The sequence below is a fragment of the Sturnira hondurensis genome, unplaced genomic scaffold (assembly GCF_014824575.4).
Source record: "Sturnira hondurensis isolate 20B ecotype Veracruz unplaced genomic scaffold, ASM1482457v3 Scaffold0022910, whole genome shotgun sequence".
NCBI lineage: Eukaryota > Metazoa > Chordata > Mammalia > Chiroptera > Phyllostomidae > Sturnira > Sturnira hondurensis.
In genome coordinates, this window is record NW_028095541.1 from 1,942,272 (window position 1) to 1,961,167 (window position 18,896).

At 43.2% G+C, this 18,896-nt stretch overlaps 2 protein-coding genes across 6 annotated transcripts in view; one reads left to right on the forward strand and one right to left on the reverse strand.

The window, feature by feature from the left end:
• IPPK (inositol-pentakisphosphate 2-kinase) overlaps positions 1–7,925 on the forward strand; it is a 121,781-nt gene extending 113,856 nt beyond the window's left edge. For 3 of the 4 annotated variants that reach the window (XM_037037142.1, XM_037037144.1, XM_037037147.1), the window contains 2 exons: positions 4,046–4,125; positions 6,432–7,737. In XM_037037142.1, the coding sequence (XP_036893037.1) occupies positions 4,046–4,125; positions 6,432–6,657 (306 nt within the window). In that variant the 3' untranslated portion in view covers positions 6,658–7,737. Of the gene's footprint in view, positions 1–4,045; positions 4,126–6,431 lie in introns of all 4 variants that reach the window. The other variant, XM_037037143.1, reaches the window with a different exon arrangement.
• A 954-nt stretch (positions 7,926–8,879) lies between these two features.
• The window catches only part of CENPP (centromere protein P), a 286,410-nt gene continuing 276,393 nt past the window's right edge, over positions 8,880–18,896 (reverse strand). The window contains exons 6-8 of one of the 2 annotated variants that reach the window (XM_037037156.1): positions 14,074–14,153; positions 9,528–9,619; positions 8,880–9,188 (exon numbers count right to left, since the gene is read on the reverse strand). In XM_037037156.1, the coding sequence (XP_036893051.1) occupies positions 9,058–9,188; positions 9,528–9,619; positions 14,074–14,153 (303 nt within the window). In that variant the 3' untranslated portion in view covers positions 8,880–9,057. Of the gene's footprint in view, positions 9,189–9,314; positions 9,620–14,073; positions 14,154–18,896 lie in introns of both variants that reach the window. The other variant, XR_005065114.1, reaches the window with a different exon arrangement.

An 18,896-nucleotide genomic window follows, 5' to 3' on the forward strand; every position in this document is an offset into this window, starting at 1 on the left:
CTTTGGGATGAAGGGCCCTATATATATCAGTTAAGTCCATTTCATCTAGGATGTTGTTCAATGCCACAATATGTTTGTTGATATTTTGTTTGGAAGATCTTACCATTTTTGACAGTGGAGTGTTAAAATCCCCTACTATAATTGTGTTGCTGTCAAAATCTTTCTTGAAGTCCTCTAAGATTTTCTTTATATATTTGGGTGCTCCTATGTTGGTGCATATATATTTACAATGTTCATGTCTTCTTGGTGGATTCTTCTCTTGAGTATTATGAAGTGACCTTCTGGGTTTCTTTTTATGGCCCTTTTTTTTTTGAAGTCTATTTTGTCTGATATGAGTATTGCTATCCAGCTTTTTTCCCCTGGTCGTTTGCTTTCCAGCCCTTCACTTGTAGTCTGGGTATGTCTTTTGTCCTGAGGTGGGTGTCTTATATGTGTGAGTCATGCTTTCTTATCCATTCAGCTATTCTGTGTGTTTTGATTGGAACATTTAATCCATTTATATTTAAAGTGATTATTGATAGGTACTTACTCATTGTCATTTTTATACCTGTGTTTTTCATTGTCTCTCTCTTTTCATTCCTTTCCTTAAAGGAGTCCTTTTAGTATTTCTTGCAGAGCTGGTTTGGTGGAGGTGTATTCTTTCAGACTTCTTTTGTCTTGGAAACTCTTTATTTGGCCTTCTATCTTGATTGAGAGCCTGTTGGATAAAGTAACCTTGGTTGAAGGCCTCTGGTTCTCATTACTTGGAATATTTCTTGCCATTCTCTTCTTGCTTGGAGTGTTTCTATTGAGAAGTCAGCAGCTAACCTTATTGGGGCTCCCTTGTATGTTACTTCCTTTTTCTCTCTTGCTGCCTTTAAGATTGTCTCTTTGTGTTAGAATTTTGCCATTTTAATTATGATGTGTCTTGAAGTGGGCCTCTGTGGCTTCCTCTTAATTGGGACTGTCTGTGTTTCCTGGATTTGTGTTACTTTTTCTCCCATCAAATTAGGAAAATTTTCCATCACTACTTTTTCAAATAGATTTTCTATCCCTTGCTCTTCTCCTTCTCCTTCTGGTATCCCTGTTATTCGGATATTATTACGTTTCATGTTGTGTTGCCGTTCTTAGTCCCTCTTCATTCTTTCTGAGTCTCTTTTCCTTTTCTTGCTCTTTCTGGGAGTTTTTTTTCTACTTTGTCCTCCAACTCGCTGATCCAGTCTTCTGCTTCATCGATCCTGTTTTTGATTCCTTCTACTGTGTTCTTCAGTTCCAAAACTGTATTCTTCATTCCCTCTTGGTCCTTGCTTATAGTTTCTGTTTCCTTTTTCATGTTGAGATAGTTTGTAGTGAGTTCATTTAATTCCCCTGTAGTTTCTGATAGGTCATTGTGAGCTCTTTTAAATTCCTGATAACCAGTACTTTGAATTCAATATCTGATGCTGACTTGCCTCTATTTCATCTAGCAGTCTTTATGAGGCTTCCTCCTTTCCTTTTATTGGGGGATTGTTTCTTTGTCTTCCCACTGTTTGTGAGACTCTTCTTGTTAGCCTCAGCTTCTTAAATTGATTTCTTCTGGCTCCTTGGATTTATGGTATGAACTTCTGTGGTATAATACCTGTGAGATTCAGTGGTGCAGTCTCCTTGATCTACCCAGCTCGCTGGACTTGGGCTGTCCTTTATGTTGGGTCTGAGTTTGTTTTTGGGTTTCTGTTGTTTTGGGGTCTTTCTTTTGTGGGTCCTTCCCAGCCCCTGCTGAACCCGTGGGAAGGACCCACAAAAGAATGGTGGGTCTGTCCACTGTCCATTTTAATTTGTTGTACTGGTGAGGGCAGGTTGTATTGAAGCTAGTTCTTCTGCATGAACAGGGTTTTGAGGATTCTCTTTTGCTCTTGTTCAGTTGTTTGCCCTTGGTAGTTTATCCACTGTTTAGTTGTATTTTCAGATAGGTCTTGGGTTGAGGTTTGTGTGGTTTTCACCTTCTTCTGTTGTTATCTGTTGTTGGTTCCTTTGTTGTTGGGTTTCCTCTTCCTGGAGTACTTTTCTTTTCCCATATTAACACTATTCTTGGTGTTGATCATCTCTTATATGTTGCAAATAATTTGCTCTCATTCTTTCACAGGTCTTTTGCATTTCAATTATGACTATGTCATATGAAATATTTTAATTTTTAGGTATTCAAATCTTTTAGTTTTTATGGCTTCTGGGTTTTGTCTTGCAGATTAAGACATAATAACTATTTTATATCTTGTTTTTTATATTATCTCTTTGTAATTCCTTGGACTATTTTTTATGTATTTTGTGAAATAACTGATTTCTTAGTTAAAAAACAGTATAAGGAAGGGATCTCCTCTTTCCCTGTATTTGTAAAGGTTTTTGGCCAGGTATCTCAGTTCGTTAGAGTGTCATCCTGAAATGCGAAGTTTGTGGGTTTGATCCCCAGTTAGGGCACATATTAAGAACCAACTAATGGCCCTTACTGGTGTGATTGAGTAGATTGAGTGCTGGCCTGCGAACCAAAGGGTTTCTGGTTTGATTCCCAGTCAGGCACATGCTTGGGTTGTGGGCTAGGATAGGGGGTGTGTGACAGGCAACCACAGATTGATGTTTCTCTCCTCTTCTTGTTCCCACCCTTCCCCTCTGTCTAAAAATAAATAAAAAATATTTTTAAAAAAGAACCAGCCAACGAATGTGTACATAGGTAGAACAGAACAGGAGATCAATGTTTCCCATTCTCTGTCTCTAAAATAAAAAATAAAAAAGAGCAATCCGTAGGTCTGAGATAACTTGTGTTTGGGGTTCTCCCTGTTCCTTCCTGTACAGTCATGTCTTGGGGAAAGTAAAGCTTGGGTGTTTTCTTGGGGTAGGTCCTCCTGGCTGAGTGACATAGATGGGAATGATTAAAGGGGAAACAGGTTATGATCTGTCATCACACAAATGTTGAGACCAGTGATAAAGTATAAGGCCCACTTTCTTTCTTGTAACCAGTTTATTTTTATAAAAGAGAGCTATTCAATCTAAAAAAAATTTAAATGATATAGGAAAACTCAAAGAAGAAAGGGGAAAGAATGCCCCAGATTCCATGCAGAGGTGACCATCTTTTAAGATTTTTCTGTGTAACACATATGGGAGCATGCATACAGCTTTACGAGTAAGATCCTACGATCCCTGCTGTATGTCGGTTGAGTTGGCAGCCCTGGTGGAAGCCATTCCAGGCCATCAGGTGCAGATCTACACATGCTTGTAGTCCCAGGGTAAGAGCAAGAACTTCAGAGCCAAGACCCTGGTATTTGAGTCCAGCCTTGTCACCACCCAGAAGTGTAGACAGGATAGGTGGTTCTGTGTCTCAGTTTCCTCATCCATAAGCTACGATACTATCAGTGCCAGCCTGTGAGGTCTTGTGGGGACAAACTGACTGAATACACAGTTTGGTGACTCCACGGCCTGTGGCATCATTCTAGGTGGCTGCATGACATTCTGGGGTCTGATACAACCTGAGGTACATCCTGTTGCTGTAAACCAGGAATCCCCAACACGCCGAGCTGTCTGTTAGAAACTGGGGCGCACAGCAGGTGGAGAGCAGCAAGTGTCTCAAAGCAGCGCTCACCTTACCACCTGAGCTCTGCCTTCTGTCTCCTTCCCCATCCCCATCCCCTGGGGCGTCCATGGGAAAATTGGCTTCCACAAAACTGATCCCTGGTGCCAAAAAATTTGGGGACTGCTATTCTAAACAGACCTTGGTGCTACCATCTTGAGGTTTGAAGTGATGTTTGCTCAACCCTTTCAGTATGGCCAGCCTAGTGGTTTATGAGGCAACCTTCTACTTTTCATGCAGAGGCAGACTGCAGTTGCCTTACTGAAGACAAATCCCAGGGTTTGGAATCAGGGTCCACACATTGCTAGCAGTGTTAAGCCAGAGGGCGGGCTGGCCTCGTAGGAACCTTTTGAACTTAGAGCTTCCTACCCAACCCCCAGGTTCTGTGACTGGTCCCCAGGCTTCACTGGGAGGAAGTGTACATACATGTGGTGGCATGGTGCCTAGGGCTGACCTCTCCTTCCCCTACAGGTTCAGCAGTACCGGGTTGCCATGACTGCAAAGGATTGCTCCATCATGATCTCACTCTCCCCTTGTCTTCAGGATGAAAGGTGAGGTGTCCATGGCCTGCATCACAAGTCTTTGGTCTAACAGGATTTTAGATAAAATCTTTCGTCATTGACAACAGTAGGTTTCCCCATATTTACAGATCCTCAGGTGGGATCACATTTGTTCAGAAGCTGATCTATAAGGCCTGCTTGGTATCATGCCATATACTAATTCTTGTTGTCTAGAAAGTTGTAATTCAGTCAAAAAGACATTTATGGAAAATAATTTTAAAAGATGGTTCTATTAAATTGAAGATTACCATTATTTTCTAAGAAAATGCCCTAAGGACTTAGAAGCAGTTTGGATAGTGTGGTGCAAACTCCTTTTTTTTCAAAGAAAGCCCCAAGCTTTTGTCAAGGCTCTGAGTCCTGAGAAGCTGTAGGTTCCCATAGACCTGTTCCTCTGCCTCTACCAGGCCCTGAAATGTCCACCTTCAGAGTCATTTTGAAGCCTTTAAAACAACATGTGCATTCTTCTGCTGCCTGTTTGCAGCATCTCTCCCTAGAGACACCATATTGTCAACCATCTTTTTTTAGGAATTCCGGATGAACCCAATAACATTCTCTTTATAAACAGATGGCATCTTTAGCATTTATCTTCAAGGTGCAAAACCCCACACACAGTATTTATGGAATGTTCTGCATTCTTCTGACAAATGTTCTTGGGTCAGGGTAAACTTGTTACTGGCGTCTAACCACTCATTTTTTTGCTTTTGAACTAAGCATTTCCAGGAATCCTGCTGCCTGGAAGGCATAGAATTGTCCATTTTCTGATAGGAAACATGGAAGGACATTTATAGAGTACAAATGAAATAAAGAAAAAAATGTTCTACTTTGTTGAAAACTCCTGTTATTCACCTCCCTGAAATGCCCCCAGTGCTTAGTTATGATGAATCCATTTGCTGCATTAAGCTAGTGATGTTAGATGAGAGAAAATCACACAGATGTTACAATCTACCACCCTACCTGAAGCAAGGATGCAGCTGGGATGCAAACACTGTACAGAAATGTGAGGGGCTGAGGGCCCAGGACCCAATACCCTAAAAAAACCTCCAAAAACTGACACATAGGGATAGGAGCCAGGAAACGAGCCCAGGAAGTTCTGAAACACATGGGCACCAGTCTTAGCCCCAGGGTGGCACAGAATTTAGGTGTCAGGGGTCACACACTGGGCTCATGGGGAGCTTCTGGTTGACAGACTTTTTGTAGAGGTGGCCCTCTGGCCATGCCCCCACCAGCTGTTGTGTGATGGATTCACATCATCTGGTTGGGTGCTGGCTGGTTCTAAAGTGAGAAATTGAGGTTTCCTTTAAGATGTGTAGCCCTGTGAGGGCTGGAGACATGGACTCTCTGAAGCCCAGCTGAGCTGAGCTTGGGTGTTAGGCCCTGAAAGGAGACTTTGAAGCAAGACCTTAATATGCAAATGTGTTCTCTGCTGTTCAGAAGGAACTGGCTAGAAACCCAGCTGCTGGGCCCTGGTTTGTTTTTCTTGTTGGCTGTATTTCAGAGCAGGAATCAAGTTAGAATCTCGGCCTTGATTAGAATCAACATGTCTTTTAGCCTTCCTTCTCCCAGGCAGAAGCTTTTGAAATTGGTGTTTTGTTTGACTTTTTTTTTATTGGTGATTTCTGAAAAGTAGTTAAGCATGGGGAAACAAGGACTCCTGACTTCTTCCCTTCAGCCACACTGAGCTCATACAGTGCATGTGACCGGTCACCTGGACCCAGACTGTGCACTGAGAATACTGATAGTATTACCACAAAATTCAGAATTAGTTTCAGTGTTTTTAAGTAAAAGTAATTGTTTATATATTGTTATAAGCATATGATTCTTCTGATATTTAGAAAAACCACACAAGCAAGCCCCAAGAAACAAAATACAAAACACTGCAGATGCAATTTGAGAATAAAACATGAAACCAGACATGTGGGAGGTGTGTATGAAGTCTGTTCTCGACATTTTATCCATTTGGCTGTTAAATGGCCAGATCAACTTTCTCCTTTTCCTTAGCTTTTGTAATACTTGACCTATAATGCAGTATCTTTTTCAGTATTCACTTTTACCACTGGGATATGAGAAATATCGTAAGTATCTGAAGTAATTGGTTTGTCATCTTTCTGCACTTTAACCCTCTCTCGCCTGGTGTGTTGGCAGGTTTTAGAGCAAGTGCCTATTTGGCAGAAGCTTAAAACAAAGGAGCACAAGGGAGAGAGATGGAGATTAGATTACACAGATGTACAGAGTGGGCGCTACTTGTGAGCCAGGATGAGAGGATCTGGGAAGGCTGAATCTTTTTATTTTACTTTCAGGTCTGATCAAAGGCCCATCGTCCCTTCATCAAGATCCAGGTTTGCCTTCTCCGTGTCTGTACTGGACCTCGACCTTAAACCCTACGAGAGCATCCCTCATCAGCACATACTGGATGGCAAGATAGTCAACTACTACTCCAAGACTGTACATGCCAAAGACACCACCATGATGTCGCCTAGGTTTAAGGAAAGTGAAGATTGTACATTAGTTCTCCATAAAGTCTAACTTTTTTCCTGTGGTCATTGAAACTTGAACATAAAATGTGAAGGTTGAACAATAGAGCTCTTTTCTCTTATGTTGGGTGACTTTGGCTGTAAATGGTTTTGTTTTCTAACTGTTGTTCAGGTGGGACTGCTTCTGTGAGACACAGCATGGAAGAAACATCTTCCTGGACAAGGAATGTCAAATGTGAGACCCGTGGCATTCTCTGTCCCAGAGACCCCTCTGGACAGTTTTTCTTTTCCACCAAAGGGTCATGTCTAATCTCTAATGAAAAAAGCCTTATTTTAAGACCCGAGGTTTAGATCTTCTACAAGACTTCTAATGTAGAAAACTTGAATTGTGATATATATCTTATAATTTGGACTTTTAAGAAACTTAAGAAAACAGGGATACTACTGGAACTTTCCCAGCTGAGTTTCTCGGTTACTTCTTCATGCAAGCCACACATCACCACAGGTTTAGTGGTTCCCTGCTGCAGAGCAGTGTGTTCTTGGTGCAGATGTCAGTTCTAAGCAGTGTGGACTCAGGGTTCCTGTGGAGGGGCCACCTCCACTGTTCTGTTCAGGATCAGCAAGGACCATGGGACTCAGGTCAGAGGCAAACACCACTCATGCAAGTACTGACTGTCATGCTGTTCTTTCTTGAATGGCTTTGTCTTTAACTTTAGGGGAGACAAGGCATTCTTTCTCACCGGAAGTTGCTGCTGTGGAAGCTGGAAGCAGAGCTGCATCACTGAGCTGCTAAACCTGGAGCAGCTCTGTTCCTCCCAGCTCTGTGTTCATGGCATTTTGCGGGGTTTGGGGAACCTCAGCCAGTTCTGCCAGAGCCAGTCTTGAGTTCTCCTCCTCCCTGTACCTGTTCTTTCCTTGGGTTTCCTTGGGTTTTCCTTGGGATTCACAGAGACATGTACTGTTTGCAGCCTCGAGTGATGTGCTGGACCACTTCCCGGTCAGGGCTACCCAAGGCCCTGCTTATGCAAGATAAGTGACTCCTGGCTGGCACCAAGTGGGTTTGTGATAGGGTCACCAAAAGTGTGCCTCGCTGCTATGAAAGATGTTGGGAATCTTGGGCTTTGGTTTTTTATTCGATGGTAGGTTGTACAGATTTATTATTTATATCATCATTTTGAGGGATTAATGAAGGCTTATTGTAATATAATAATAATATTAGTGAAACCATGGAATTATATGAAAATAAGAATATTTTGCTGATTGTAAATTTTTGTGGGGGACATTTTCTGATCACTTGAGAATTACACTTGTTTGAATTAAGCCTGCTTTTCTAGAATTTATTCTTTGATTCTTTCCTAACATTTACTTTTTACTTCTATACTCAGAGGGTTAAAAAGATACTCAAATGACATATGTCTCTCATCTATGTCAGTGTGTTGGGGTCCAGAGGCTTTGGAAACTCCACCTATGGGAACATGAGTGGAGCTGTGTTCTCATGCAAGTCACAGAGTATGGGGAGGGAAGCAGTGGTTGTGTGGTTTTGGCTGGAGGTTCTTCCTTGTTGCTGGCATGGGACAAGGGGGTGGGGCATGATCATGACACACAGTCTTGCCCGGCATCACCATGTGCATAGAACCCTGGGTCCCTGTGCATGGAGCTCAGGAACCCCAGCCCCTTGAGGAGGTGAACTGGGCAGCCTCCTGGTTGCCTGTCCTGGTTGCACTGGGCAGTCTGAAACTCGGGGGAAGAGGATACAGATGGACAGCCCCTGCTAGGAGGTCTTGGTGCAATGCTTTGCTCTATTCACTCCACCATAGCCTCTTCTTACCTGTGGTGTTCATTTGATTGGGATGTTTTCAATAGTTCTAACATTTTAAATGGGTGACTGGGGTCAGTGCAGCACTTAGACTCTTGGGGACTTAAATGAAAACCTGGTTTCTTCTGTGTGGAGGAATGGGTACTGCGATCTTGTGTGAAGGGACAATGCAGTCTTTGCTATCTTACTGTATTTTTTAAGCTCATGCTCCACTTTTTTGTGGATAATCAAGAAGAGAGAATGTGAGAGGACTTGCTAAGAGGCACTGTAAATGCCTCCAAGTGCTGCTTTCCACAGCAGGGAGGTGAGAAGGGTGGTGTACCTCCCCTAGGGTATCTTGGGAATGTCTAAGCAATGACGCTTCAAGAGCCCCAGGTGGTGGGTGCCTGCCTCTGCCCTCAGACTGGGTGTTGGAAGGGTGCACAGCCACTCCCCACAGATCAGTGTTTAGCAGTTTTTATTTAAGTAGCTATATTTATTTTTTCATGTCCTGACAATTTATATATAATGTGTCATAACTGCACAGACACGTTCTAAGGGTATGGTTTCTAAGTGGAAAAGAGCAAATGTTTATATTCAATAAAAACACATGCTTCCTGGTATAGCATCTGACTCCTAGGTGTTACTATTTGGGAACTAGTGGTTTTCCTCTGTGCAAAGCGATCTTATTAGGCTTTCTACAGCCACTTCAATACCTAGCATGCCCAGCAAGGTTCGGAAGCTGAGAGGAGCAGTTTCTATTACTCCCTTCTTGTCCAACTCCAGGGCTGTAAAGAAAAAAACTGGGTAAGAAACTTCATCTAGACCCTTCCCTCCTCCCCAGTTGGCCAACCCATGTCATGGCTGTGAATGCAGCACTCACTGCGTGCTAGAAGCAGAGACAGAAGCCCTACCCCTTGGGTACTCAGCCCAGGAGAGCCTTCGGGGAGCAACCACCCTGCATGTACTTTTTGATTACTGATAAAAGCATTTTAAAAACTGATGTAAAAACACAATAATGAGATTTTCAGTTTCTGGTTGCCGTGTAAAACCAGATGAAATAAGCAGATGTCTATGCTGAGCACATGAAGAAGTCACCAGAACACTCTCACGGGACCCTTCCATACCTTGCTGCGGCACTTCAGTGAGAAGATCCAGCTTCGGCAAAACCTTCCCTTCTTCATCTATTTGTATCCTCCAAACGATGACTAATTCAAACCTGAAAGTGGTAAAACCCATCACTAGGTGCCTGTAAAATCTAATTAAAACAGTGAACTCTACCCCTTGCCTGGTGGCTCAGTTGGTTGGAGCATAGTCCCAATGCACCAAGGTTGTGGGTTGAATCCCTGGTCAGAGCACATATAAGAAGCAACCAATGGGATACTGGTTGGGGCTGAGGGCTATATGGGTGAGACAGTCACTGTGGCTGCTCTGGCATAGGGCTTGTGGCTGGCCCCTCCTGTTTAGGCCTGTCTAGTTGGAGCAGACCCTGAAGACCAGCTTGGCAAGATGGGGTGGGGACTGTGAGGCTCTGAGAGTAGGGTGCTTACAGGGCTGATGAGTGATGTAGAAGCTGGTGGTGCCACTGTCTTCCCAGAACTGGGGGCTGTGATTTCACCCAAGAAGTTTCCAATAGGTGGTCCATGTGTGAGGACAAGAGTTCTTAAAGCCATGTGGATCAACAGAAGTTGACTGACATCCTTTTTTCCCCTTCCCCTTCCTGACTTTAAGCCCACATCTTTGAGTTCAGTGTAACAGACACCTTTCTGTGTTCTGGCCCCATTCAGGTACCTCCAAGAAGGTGGCCTAGGTAAACACAGCTCACCTCCTGCACAACTACATCAAAATTACAATTAAACTATAGAACAACCATCACTCAGAACCAGCAGAAATTGAGTAAATGGAGGTCCTGCAACCATGGAATTCAAGAAACCACATCCATCCATCCAGTCTGATAGGAGGACTAAAGATACAGAGACATGGAACAGGCTGCTCCCACACCCACTTGTGGCAGATAAAAAGCGGGAGGGATATCTCGGGAGCTATGGGTCCTACGCCCACACTAGGTCCCTATGGCTTCTGGCTGTAAAAACCAGTAGAGATTGAGTCGGGGTAAGGAACTGCTGGTTCTCAGCCAGTTCTTCCTAAAGGGCCTGCACATGGACTTACTGAGACTCACTCCCACTAAACTGAGCACTGGAGAAGCAGCTTGAAAGGTACCAGGGGCATATGGGGAGAAACTGAAGTATCTGGAATCGGCGAGAGCTGGGGGACAGCTTTCTCCAAGAAAAAACTGCTGTCAGAGGCCATGGCTCCTCTTCTGAGTCTTTCTCTCACAGAACCACGGAGTGTGGTGGGCACCACATATGAGACTCCATCAACTTGGCTAACACTGTTTGTCCCACCCTGGTGATGCTCTGATACTCTGTCCCTCCAAACTCAAAATGGTTAACGATACCTTTTCCATAAAAATGTCTTGCACATGCTTCTGATCTTCATGAATCCTCAAGTAAGCAACAGCTGGCCTTGGAGAGACCCTGTACCTTCCTAAGTGGCCTCAGGCCTGGCACAGCAGCAGCTGACCTTGGTTCATAGGCAGCCCTCACTAGGGCACAAGAAGCATCCAGCTGTGGAGTGCTTTATAGCTTATGCCAAGTGGCCCCACACAAAACACAAGTGTGCACCAGGGCCCTGCTGAAGTAAGCCCTGCTCTGTGGACTGGGCTGCTGCAGAGGTGATCCTCCGTGGAGGGCAGAGGTTGGTGGTCACTGGTCACGGGCAGCCCTTGCAGCTGACTGGCCTGGGTAAGTCCCTTCCATTGACCTGCCAACAGCAACCAAGGCTCAACTACAAGAGGAGACTGTACTCAGCCCACATGCAGTACACACCTCAAGTACCCAGGTTGGGCAATAGGGGAGGCTGTGCCACTGGAGCCCACAGGACACCTACTACATTAGGCCATGCTGCCACACCAGAGAGACGTAGCAGCTCTACCTAATACATAGAAACAAACACAGAGGCTGTGAAAATGAGGAGACGAAGAAACATGGCCCAAATGAACAACAAAACTCCAGAAAAATAAACAAAATGGAGACAAGCAATCTATTAAATGCAGAGTTCAAAACACTGGTTATAAGGATGCTCAAGGAATTTAGTAAGTACCTCCACAGCAAAAAAAAAAAAAAGGTCTAGTCGGAAATGAAGGGTACACTAATTGAAATAAAGAACAATTTACAGGGAATCAGCAGTAGGGTTGATGTAAAAACCAACTAACCAGAACAGCAAGAAGGAAAAGAATGGGAGAAAAAAATCAATGATATAAGGAATCTGTGGGACAAGAACAAGTGTACCAATATTTGCATCTGGAGATGCCTGGAGAAGACAAAGAGTTAAAAATTAGAAATCTATTTGAAAAAATAATGACAGAAAACTTCCCTACCTTGGTCAAGGAAACAGACATGAAAGTCTAGGAAGTACAGAGGGTCCCAATCAAGATGACACAAATAGGCCCACACCAAAATCATATCATAATCAAAACGCCAAAGGTTAAAGACAGAATCTCAAAAGCAGCAATAGAAAAGCAGGTAGTACTCTACGAGGGAGTTCCCATAAGACTGTCAGCTGATTTCTCAAAAGAAACTATCAGGCTAGAAGGGATTGGCAAGGAATAGTCAAAGTGATGGAAAGCAAGGACCCACACCCAAGATTACTCTCTCCAGCAAAGCTATCATTTAGAATCCAAGGGTAGATAGAGAGCTTCCCAGACAAGAAAAGGCTAAAGGAGTTCATCATCACCAAAGCAGTAATATATGAAACGTTAAACAATCTTGAAGAAGAAGATCAAAACTATGAACAATATAATAGCAATAAATTCATATCTGTCAAAGTTGAATCTAAAAACCAAACAAGCAAAACAGAACAGAATCCTAGATACAGAGAATGGGTTGATGGCAGCCAGATGGGTTGAGTGAGTGAGGGAATAGGTGAAAAGGTGAAAGGATTAAAAAGCACAAATTGATAGTTACAGAATAGTCATGATCATGTAAAGCATGAAATAGAACCAGAGACAAGGAAATGAACAAACTGACAGTAACCAGAGGGGAGGAGGGAGGAGGGAGGAGGGTAAGGGGGAAGAGTTGTCAAGAAACGTGTAAAGGACACATGGACAAAGCCAAAGGCAGGTAGGATTGAGGGTGGGATGTGGGGATGGGTGGAGTGGGAGTTGGGGGAAAATGAAGACAATTATACTTGAACTATATATATATATATACACACACACATACATACATATATACACACACATACATATATATACAATATATATATGCATATGTATATATATTTGTTTAAATACAACTGTTCTAGGTAGGGGAAAGATATATATATATATATATATATATATATGTATGTGTGTGTGTGTGTGTGTATATATATATATATATATATATATATACCCCCAGGGATTGCCTGGGGGGGCGCTGGGTAGAGGGGAGCAATGGGGGAAAATTGGGACAACTGTAATAGCAAAAGCAATAAAATAAAATTTTTAAAAAGAATCAACCAATGGATATGTAAATATGTGGAACAACAAATGTCTCTCAAAAAAAAAAAAAGTGAACTCTCTGCAGTGGAAAGAGGACACCCATCCAGGCAAGAGCTCTGTTCTCCAACCACCCTGGGCCTGTGCTCAGCTGACCCTGTTCCTAAAGAGATCCACCCACAGATGAAGAGTATGTATGGTTGGTTAGTCATGAACACATGCTCATCATCATGAACAAACAGGAAAATGGAAACAAAGACCTACTAATTTTTAGTGTGACAGTACAAGTGAAGTAAATGATGTAGAGTAACAGGAACTTAAAATTTCCTATGGGAAATATTAATTGATAAAGTACTTTGCATAGAATTGGGCAGTAACAGCTGAATCTACCCTATGACTCAGGAATTACCTTTTTAGGTATATGCCCAAGAGAAGCTTGTTGATGAATAACCCAAATGCTCAACACCTTAAGAATACAGAAATAAGTATATACCACACACACACACACTCCTAGTAGAGGATTAGCATGGAAAATGAATGGTCTACAGCTACTGGTGCCACCAGAGCTGAATTTTGGAAATGTTTTATTACTAAAAGGCAAGTCCCAGAAGACTACATAATTATGACACTAGTTTAAGGCTTGAAAACAAACAAAACATATAGGCACTCCTGTGCAAGTTATCAAAGTACATTTACATACACATTCATGGGTGTCCATGACACCAGAGAATAGACCCATCCCTCCATCCCTCCCTCAACACTTGCTGCTTCCTGAACTTTTCTGAAATAAGCTGAAAACAGCTCCACCACTTCCACGCCTCCCCTCTTTGGTCCCCTGTGGGCCCCTGAAGTGAGATCAGCACCTTCTGGACTTTTGCTCACCCACAGCTGTGCAGACATTTACTGTCCCTACATTCCACTCCTCCCTCACCCAGCAAAGTCCCCTTCCTATTATCTCACTTTCAGTTGCATATCTGTTATGGTTCCACAGACATTTCTCAATATGCCAGGTAGTTTGTATTTGTCCTTTACTAATTATAATCCTTGTTTTAACAGAAAATCACCATCTGATTGCTGAGAAGGGACTTGGCCAGCAAGGAAGGTCCAGGATGCCATGGGGCACTTGCACTCACCCTGGGTGGCTGGTGCTCCGGATCCCCATGTAGCTGGAGGAGGCCCCCTCCAAGAGGTGCACAGCCTCTGGGTACTTTTCCTGTGGAGAGAAGAAAACTTACTATTTTTTAAATCATCCTTTGTTTTTCAACTAAGGTTGATAACAATATCATATTAGTTTCAGGTGTACACTCCAGTGATTAGACATTATATAACTTACTAAGTGATCAACAGAAAAATCTCATACCCATTTAACACCATATATAGTTATTAGAATATTATTGTTGCCCTGGCTGGCATAGTTCAGTGGTTTGAGTGCGGGCCTGTGAACCAAAGGATCATGGTTCGATTCCCAGTCAGGGCACATGCTTGGGTTGTAGGCCAGTTCCCGGAAGGGGACACACAAGAGGCAACCATACACTGATATTTCTCTCCCTCTCTCTTTCCCTTCCCCTCTAAAGATAAATAAATAAAATCTTGAAAAAAAAAGAATATTATTGACTGTATTCCCTATGCTGTACTTTATATCCCCATGACTATTCTGTGATAGCCAGTTTGTAATTCTTAATACCTTCACTTTTTGTCACTCCCAATTCCCCTCCCACTTGGCAACTGTCAAAATATTTTCTGTATCTATGAGACTGTTTCTGTTCTGCTCTGCTTGTTTTGTTTTTCAGATTCAATTGTTGATATGTATTTATTGCCATTTTATGGTTCATATTTTTTAGCTTCTTAAAGAAAACCCTTTAACATTTCATATACTGGTTTGGTGGTGATGAACTCCTTTAGCTTTTTCTTCTGTGGATAGTTCTTTATATGCCCTTCAATTCTAAATGAAAGCTTTGTTGGGTAATCTTGGGTTAGGCAGATCCTTGCTTTTCATCATTTTGAATATTTCTTGTCAGTCCCTTCTAGCTTGCAAAGTTTGTTTGGAGAAATCAGCTGATAGTCTTCTGGGAGCTCCCTTGTAGATAATTAACTGCTTTTTCTCTTGCCGCCTTGCCTTTAAGATTCATTCTTTGTCTTTAACCTTTGGCATTTGTTTATGAGGTGTCTTGGTTGGCTTCTTTGTGTTCATCTCGTTTAAGACTCTCTGCCCTTCTTGGACTTGTATGTCTATTTCTTTCACCAAGGTAGGGAAGCTCTCTGTCATTATTCTTTCAAATAGGTTGTCAATTTCTTTCTTCTCCTTCTGGCTCCTCCATGAGGCAAAAGTTGGTATACATGAAGTTGTCCCAAAGGCTCCTTACCATCCTCATTTTTTTTTAATTCTTTTTTTCTTCTAGCTGTTCCGAGTGTGTTTTTGCTTCCTTATATTCCAAATCACTGATTCTCGGCTTCATCCACTCTACTATTGATTCTCTGTACGTTGTTCTTTATTCCAATTAGTTTATAATTTATTTTTGACTGGGTCTTTTTTAAAAAAATTTATTTATTTATCTTTAGAGGGGAAGGGAAGGAGAGAGGGAAATATCAATGTATGGTTGCCTCTGGTGTGTCCCCTGCCGGGAACTGGCCTGCAACACAGGCATGTGCCCTGACTGGGAATAGAACTGCGATTGTGTGGTTCGCAGGCCCGCGCTCAATCCACTGAGCTACACCAGCCAGGGCTTGACTGGGTCTTTTTTATATTGTTGAGGTCCTCATTTCCTTGAGCATCCTTATAATCAGTGTTTTGAACTCTGCATCTAGTAGATTGCTTGTCTCCATTTTGTTTAGTTATTTTCCTGAAGTTCTGCTCTTTCATTTGGGCCATACTTCTTTGTCACCTCATTATGACAGCCTTTCTGTGTTTGTTTCTATGTATTAGGTAGAGCTGCTACGTCTCTCTGGTGTGGTAGCATGGCCTAATGTAGTAGGTGTCCTGTGAGCTCCAGTGGCACAGCCTCCCCTATTGCCCAAGCTGGGTACTCAAGATGTGTACTGCATGTGGGCTGAGTACAGTCTCCTCTTGTAGTTGAGCCTTGACTACTGTTGGCACATCCAGGGTCAGCCACCGCCTGTGTCCAGGGCCACCTAGCATAAGCTACAAAGCAATTTGCAGATGGCTTCTTGTGCTAGGCTTGGAGGTGCCCAGATGAGGCTAAGACTGGCTGCTATTGGTGCCAGACCTTGGGCCACTTGAGGAGATGTACAAGGCTTGCTGAGGCCAGATGATCCTTGTTTCACAGATTTTAGGGAAGTGTGAAGCATGAACCAAGACATTCTTTGGTATGGAAAAGCCATGGAAACAGCTTGGGTAGGCCTGAAAGTTGGGTCAGGCCTCAGTAAGTCATCAGAACAGGCTAAACAGTGTGACTCAGGTTGATGGAGACTGTGATGTTGTGCCGACTGCTCAGCTCTGTAGTTGGAGGACTCATCAAAGAGTGGCCTCTTTGATGGCCTCTGCCAGTACTTCTGTCAGGGAAAACTGTCCCCAGTTCTCACCCTGATACCAGACAATTCATTCCCTCCCTAGTGCCTCCACTGTCTGTCAAGCTACTGCTCCAGTGTTGGAGCTCAGAGAGGGTGAGTCCCAGTAAGTCTGTGCATGGGTCCTTTAAGAGGAACACCTGGAACTCCAGAAGCCTCTATCTCCTTCAGCCTCATTCTCCACTGGTTTTTACAGCCAGAAGTTATGGGAACTTGTCTTTGTGGTACTGGAACCTTGTTCCTTAGGTGGAACCTTTGAAGCCAAGATATTCCTCCCAATTTTTATCTACAATATCTGGGTGTGAGACCAGCCTGTTCAACATCTCCACCCCTCCTGCCAGTTTCAATGTAGCTTCTTTAATTCCCTAGCTGTAGAACTTTCATTCAGCCACATTTTAGGCAGTTCTGAATATTTCTTCTGTAGCTCAGTTGCAATTTTGATATGGTTGTGGGATGATGCAAGAAAACCACATTCACCTATGTCACCATCTTGACCAGAAGCACCCCCTACTTTTTTTTTCCACAGAGCAATTTGTAGGGCACAGGCACACTGATCCAGATGACTGGAAAGAAGTGAGAAACCCTTTTGAGGTGTCTCTCACATTCCCGGAAAGTCTAAGTTCCTGACGTGCCAGTCACTCAGCACACAGCATCACGGTGCCCTGGCCACAGCCACCCACACTTCTACCTTCAGTGCTCAATCGCACTGCTGTTCTAGATCTTTCCACTGCCACTAGGTCCCCAAGCTGCCACACTATCAAATCCCCAATGTTAACATGTTATGGAACAAGTTCATTCTGATTTTACCAGTTTGTCCACACAAGGTCCTGAAGCATTTGGCTGTCCTGTCTCCTTACATCCCTTCAGGTCTGAGGCAGCCTCTCTGTCTGTCCTTGAGGAGGCCAGTCAGGCATGCTGTGTAGTGTCCCTTAGGACAGAGAGTCTAGCTGACTCACTCAGGTGATTCTGACCCTGATAACTGAGGTGAGGTGTTACGTGCCAGCTTCTTCACTGTAAGGCAACTATTAGCATTCAATTTTAAAACACTTTCCAACTAATACCTATGGGCTAGCCTCTGCCACAGTGGGTGGCTCCTGCACTGTATGTCCTCACACTTGCCACCAAATCACCCTGGCCTGCCTGTTGATAACTGTGGACAAATGGCTCTCCTGCACAGTGCAGGGCTACTCTGAGCCTATCATCAATGTGGTCATCTCCCCTCATGCACAGTTCTGGCTCTCCTGGGAAATGGGATTTTGGGAAGCAGGCTCTGCAAAAAGTTGGCCTCATGATGAGACTGTGTCATTTAAGAGTCAAAAGTACACTCTCTAAAACAGAGACATAAAATAGAATTTCATAAAGTTCTAGGCTTGCAAACTCTGAGGTAGAGTTGGCTTTCCTCCCATGTAATGCAATAATTCTGGAAAAATCTCTATTTCCTACTATTCCCAGTAGACCCATGGTAGGGCAAATGTAGGTTTACAGTTGTATGAGAAACACAGAGTCTATTCTTGTACTATTACTTATTCATTATTGTAAACAATAATGAATGTTTGTTTTCTAAACAAACAACTGTAAATCCACTTAGCCCTACCCTGTATATCAGAACTGACTTCACAACTTTTTATTTTACTATTAAAAAAAAGATTTTATTTATTTATTTTTAGAGAGAGGGGGAGGAGGGAGAAAGAGGACAACAAACCCTGAAGTATCACAGAAACATAGATCAGTTGCCTCTCACTCACCCCCCAAGTGGGAACCTGGCCCATGACACAGTGCCCTGATTGGGAATCAAACTGTTGACATTTTGGCTTGATGGAGGATGCTCAACCCATTGGGCCACACCAGTCAGGGCCTGACAGCTTAATTTAGACTTGATTTGCAGGCATTAACATGACAAAGTTTTGCAGGAATCTGAACAGAGTGTTCCCCATGGACAGAGTTACATGTCTTTTTGTCTGCTCTTGTGAGAATAGATTGTGGGTTGGGGATGATATAAGAGAGACTATTAAAGTAGGCTCCACAGTGAGATGTTGAGTTCCTAGGATCAGTTTTTGAAAGACACATTTCTCTGTTCTCACAACTCTTGATGCAGAAACAGACACCTGAGCTGATGCTAAAGTTGGATGCAAGCCCCACTATGTTCCAAACCCAAACCCAGCCACTGTGGCCACTCCAACCATCACGGAAGGACAGTGATGTGAAGCTTCATCTGAGAAATGCTCAGTCTAGAAGCCAGCCTTGAGGTGAGAGGCAGAGCTAAACTGTGGGTGTGCAGAACCTGTGGGCTTCAGAGGATGGGCTTTCCTGAGGCTACAGGTATTTGGTGGACTGAATCAGTTCTGTCAAATGAGGTCTGGTGAGGACAAAGATGGGTCAGAGCTTTTCAAGGACTAGCCCATGTATCAGTGGGCTTGTTCCCAGTGTGTGA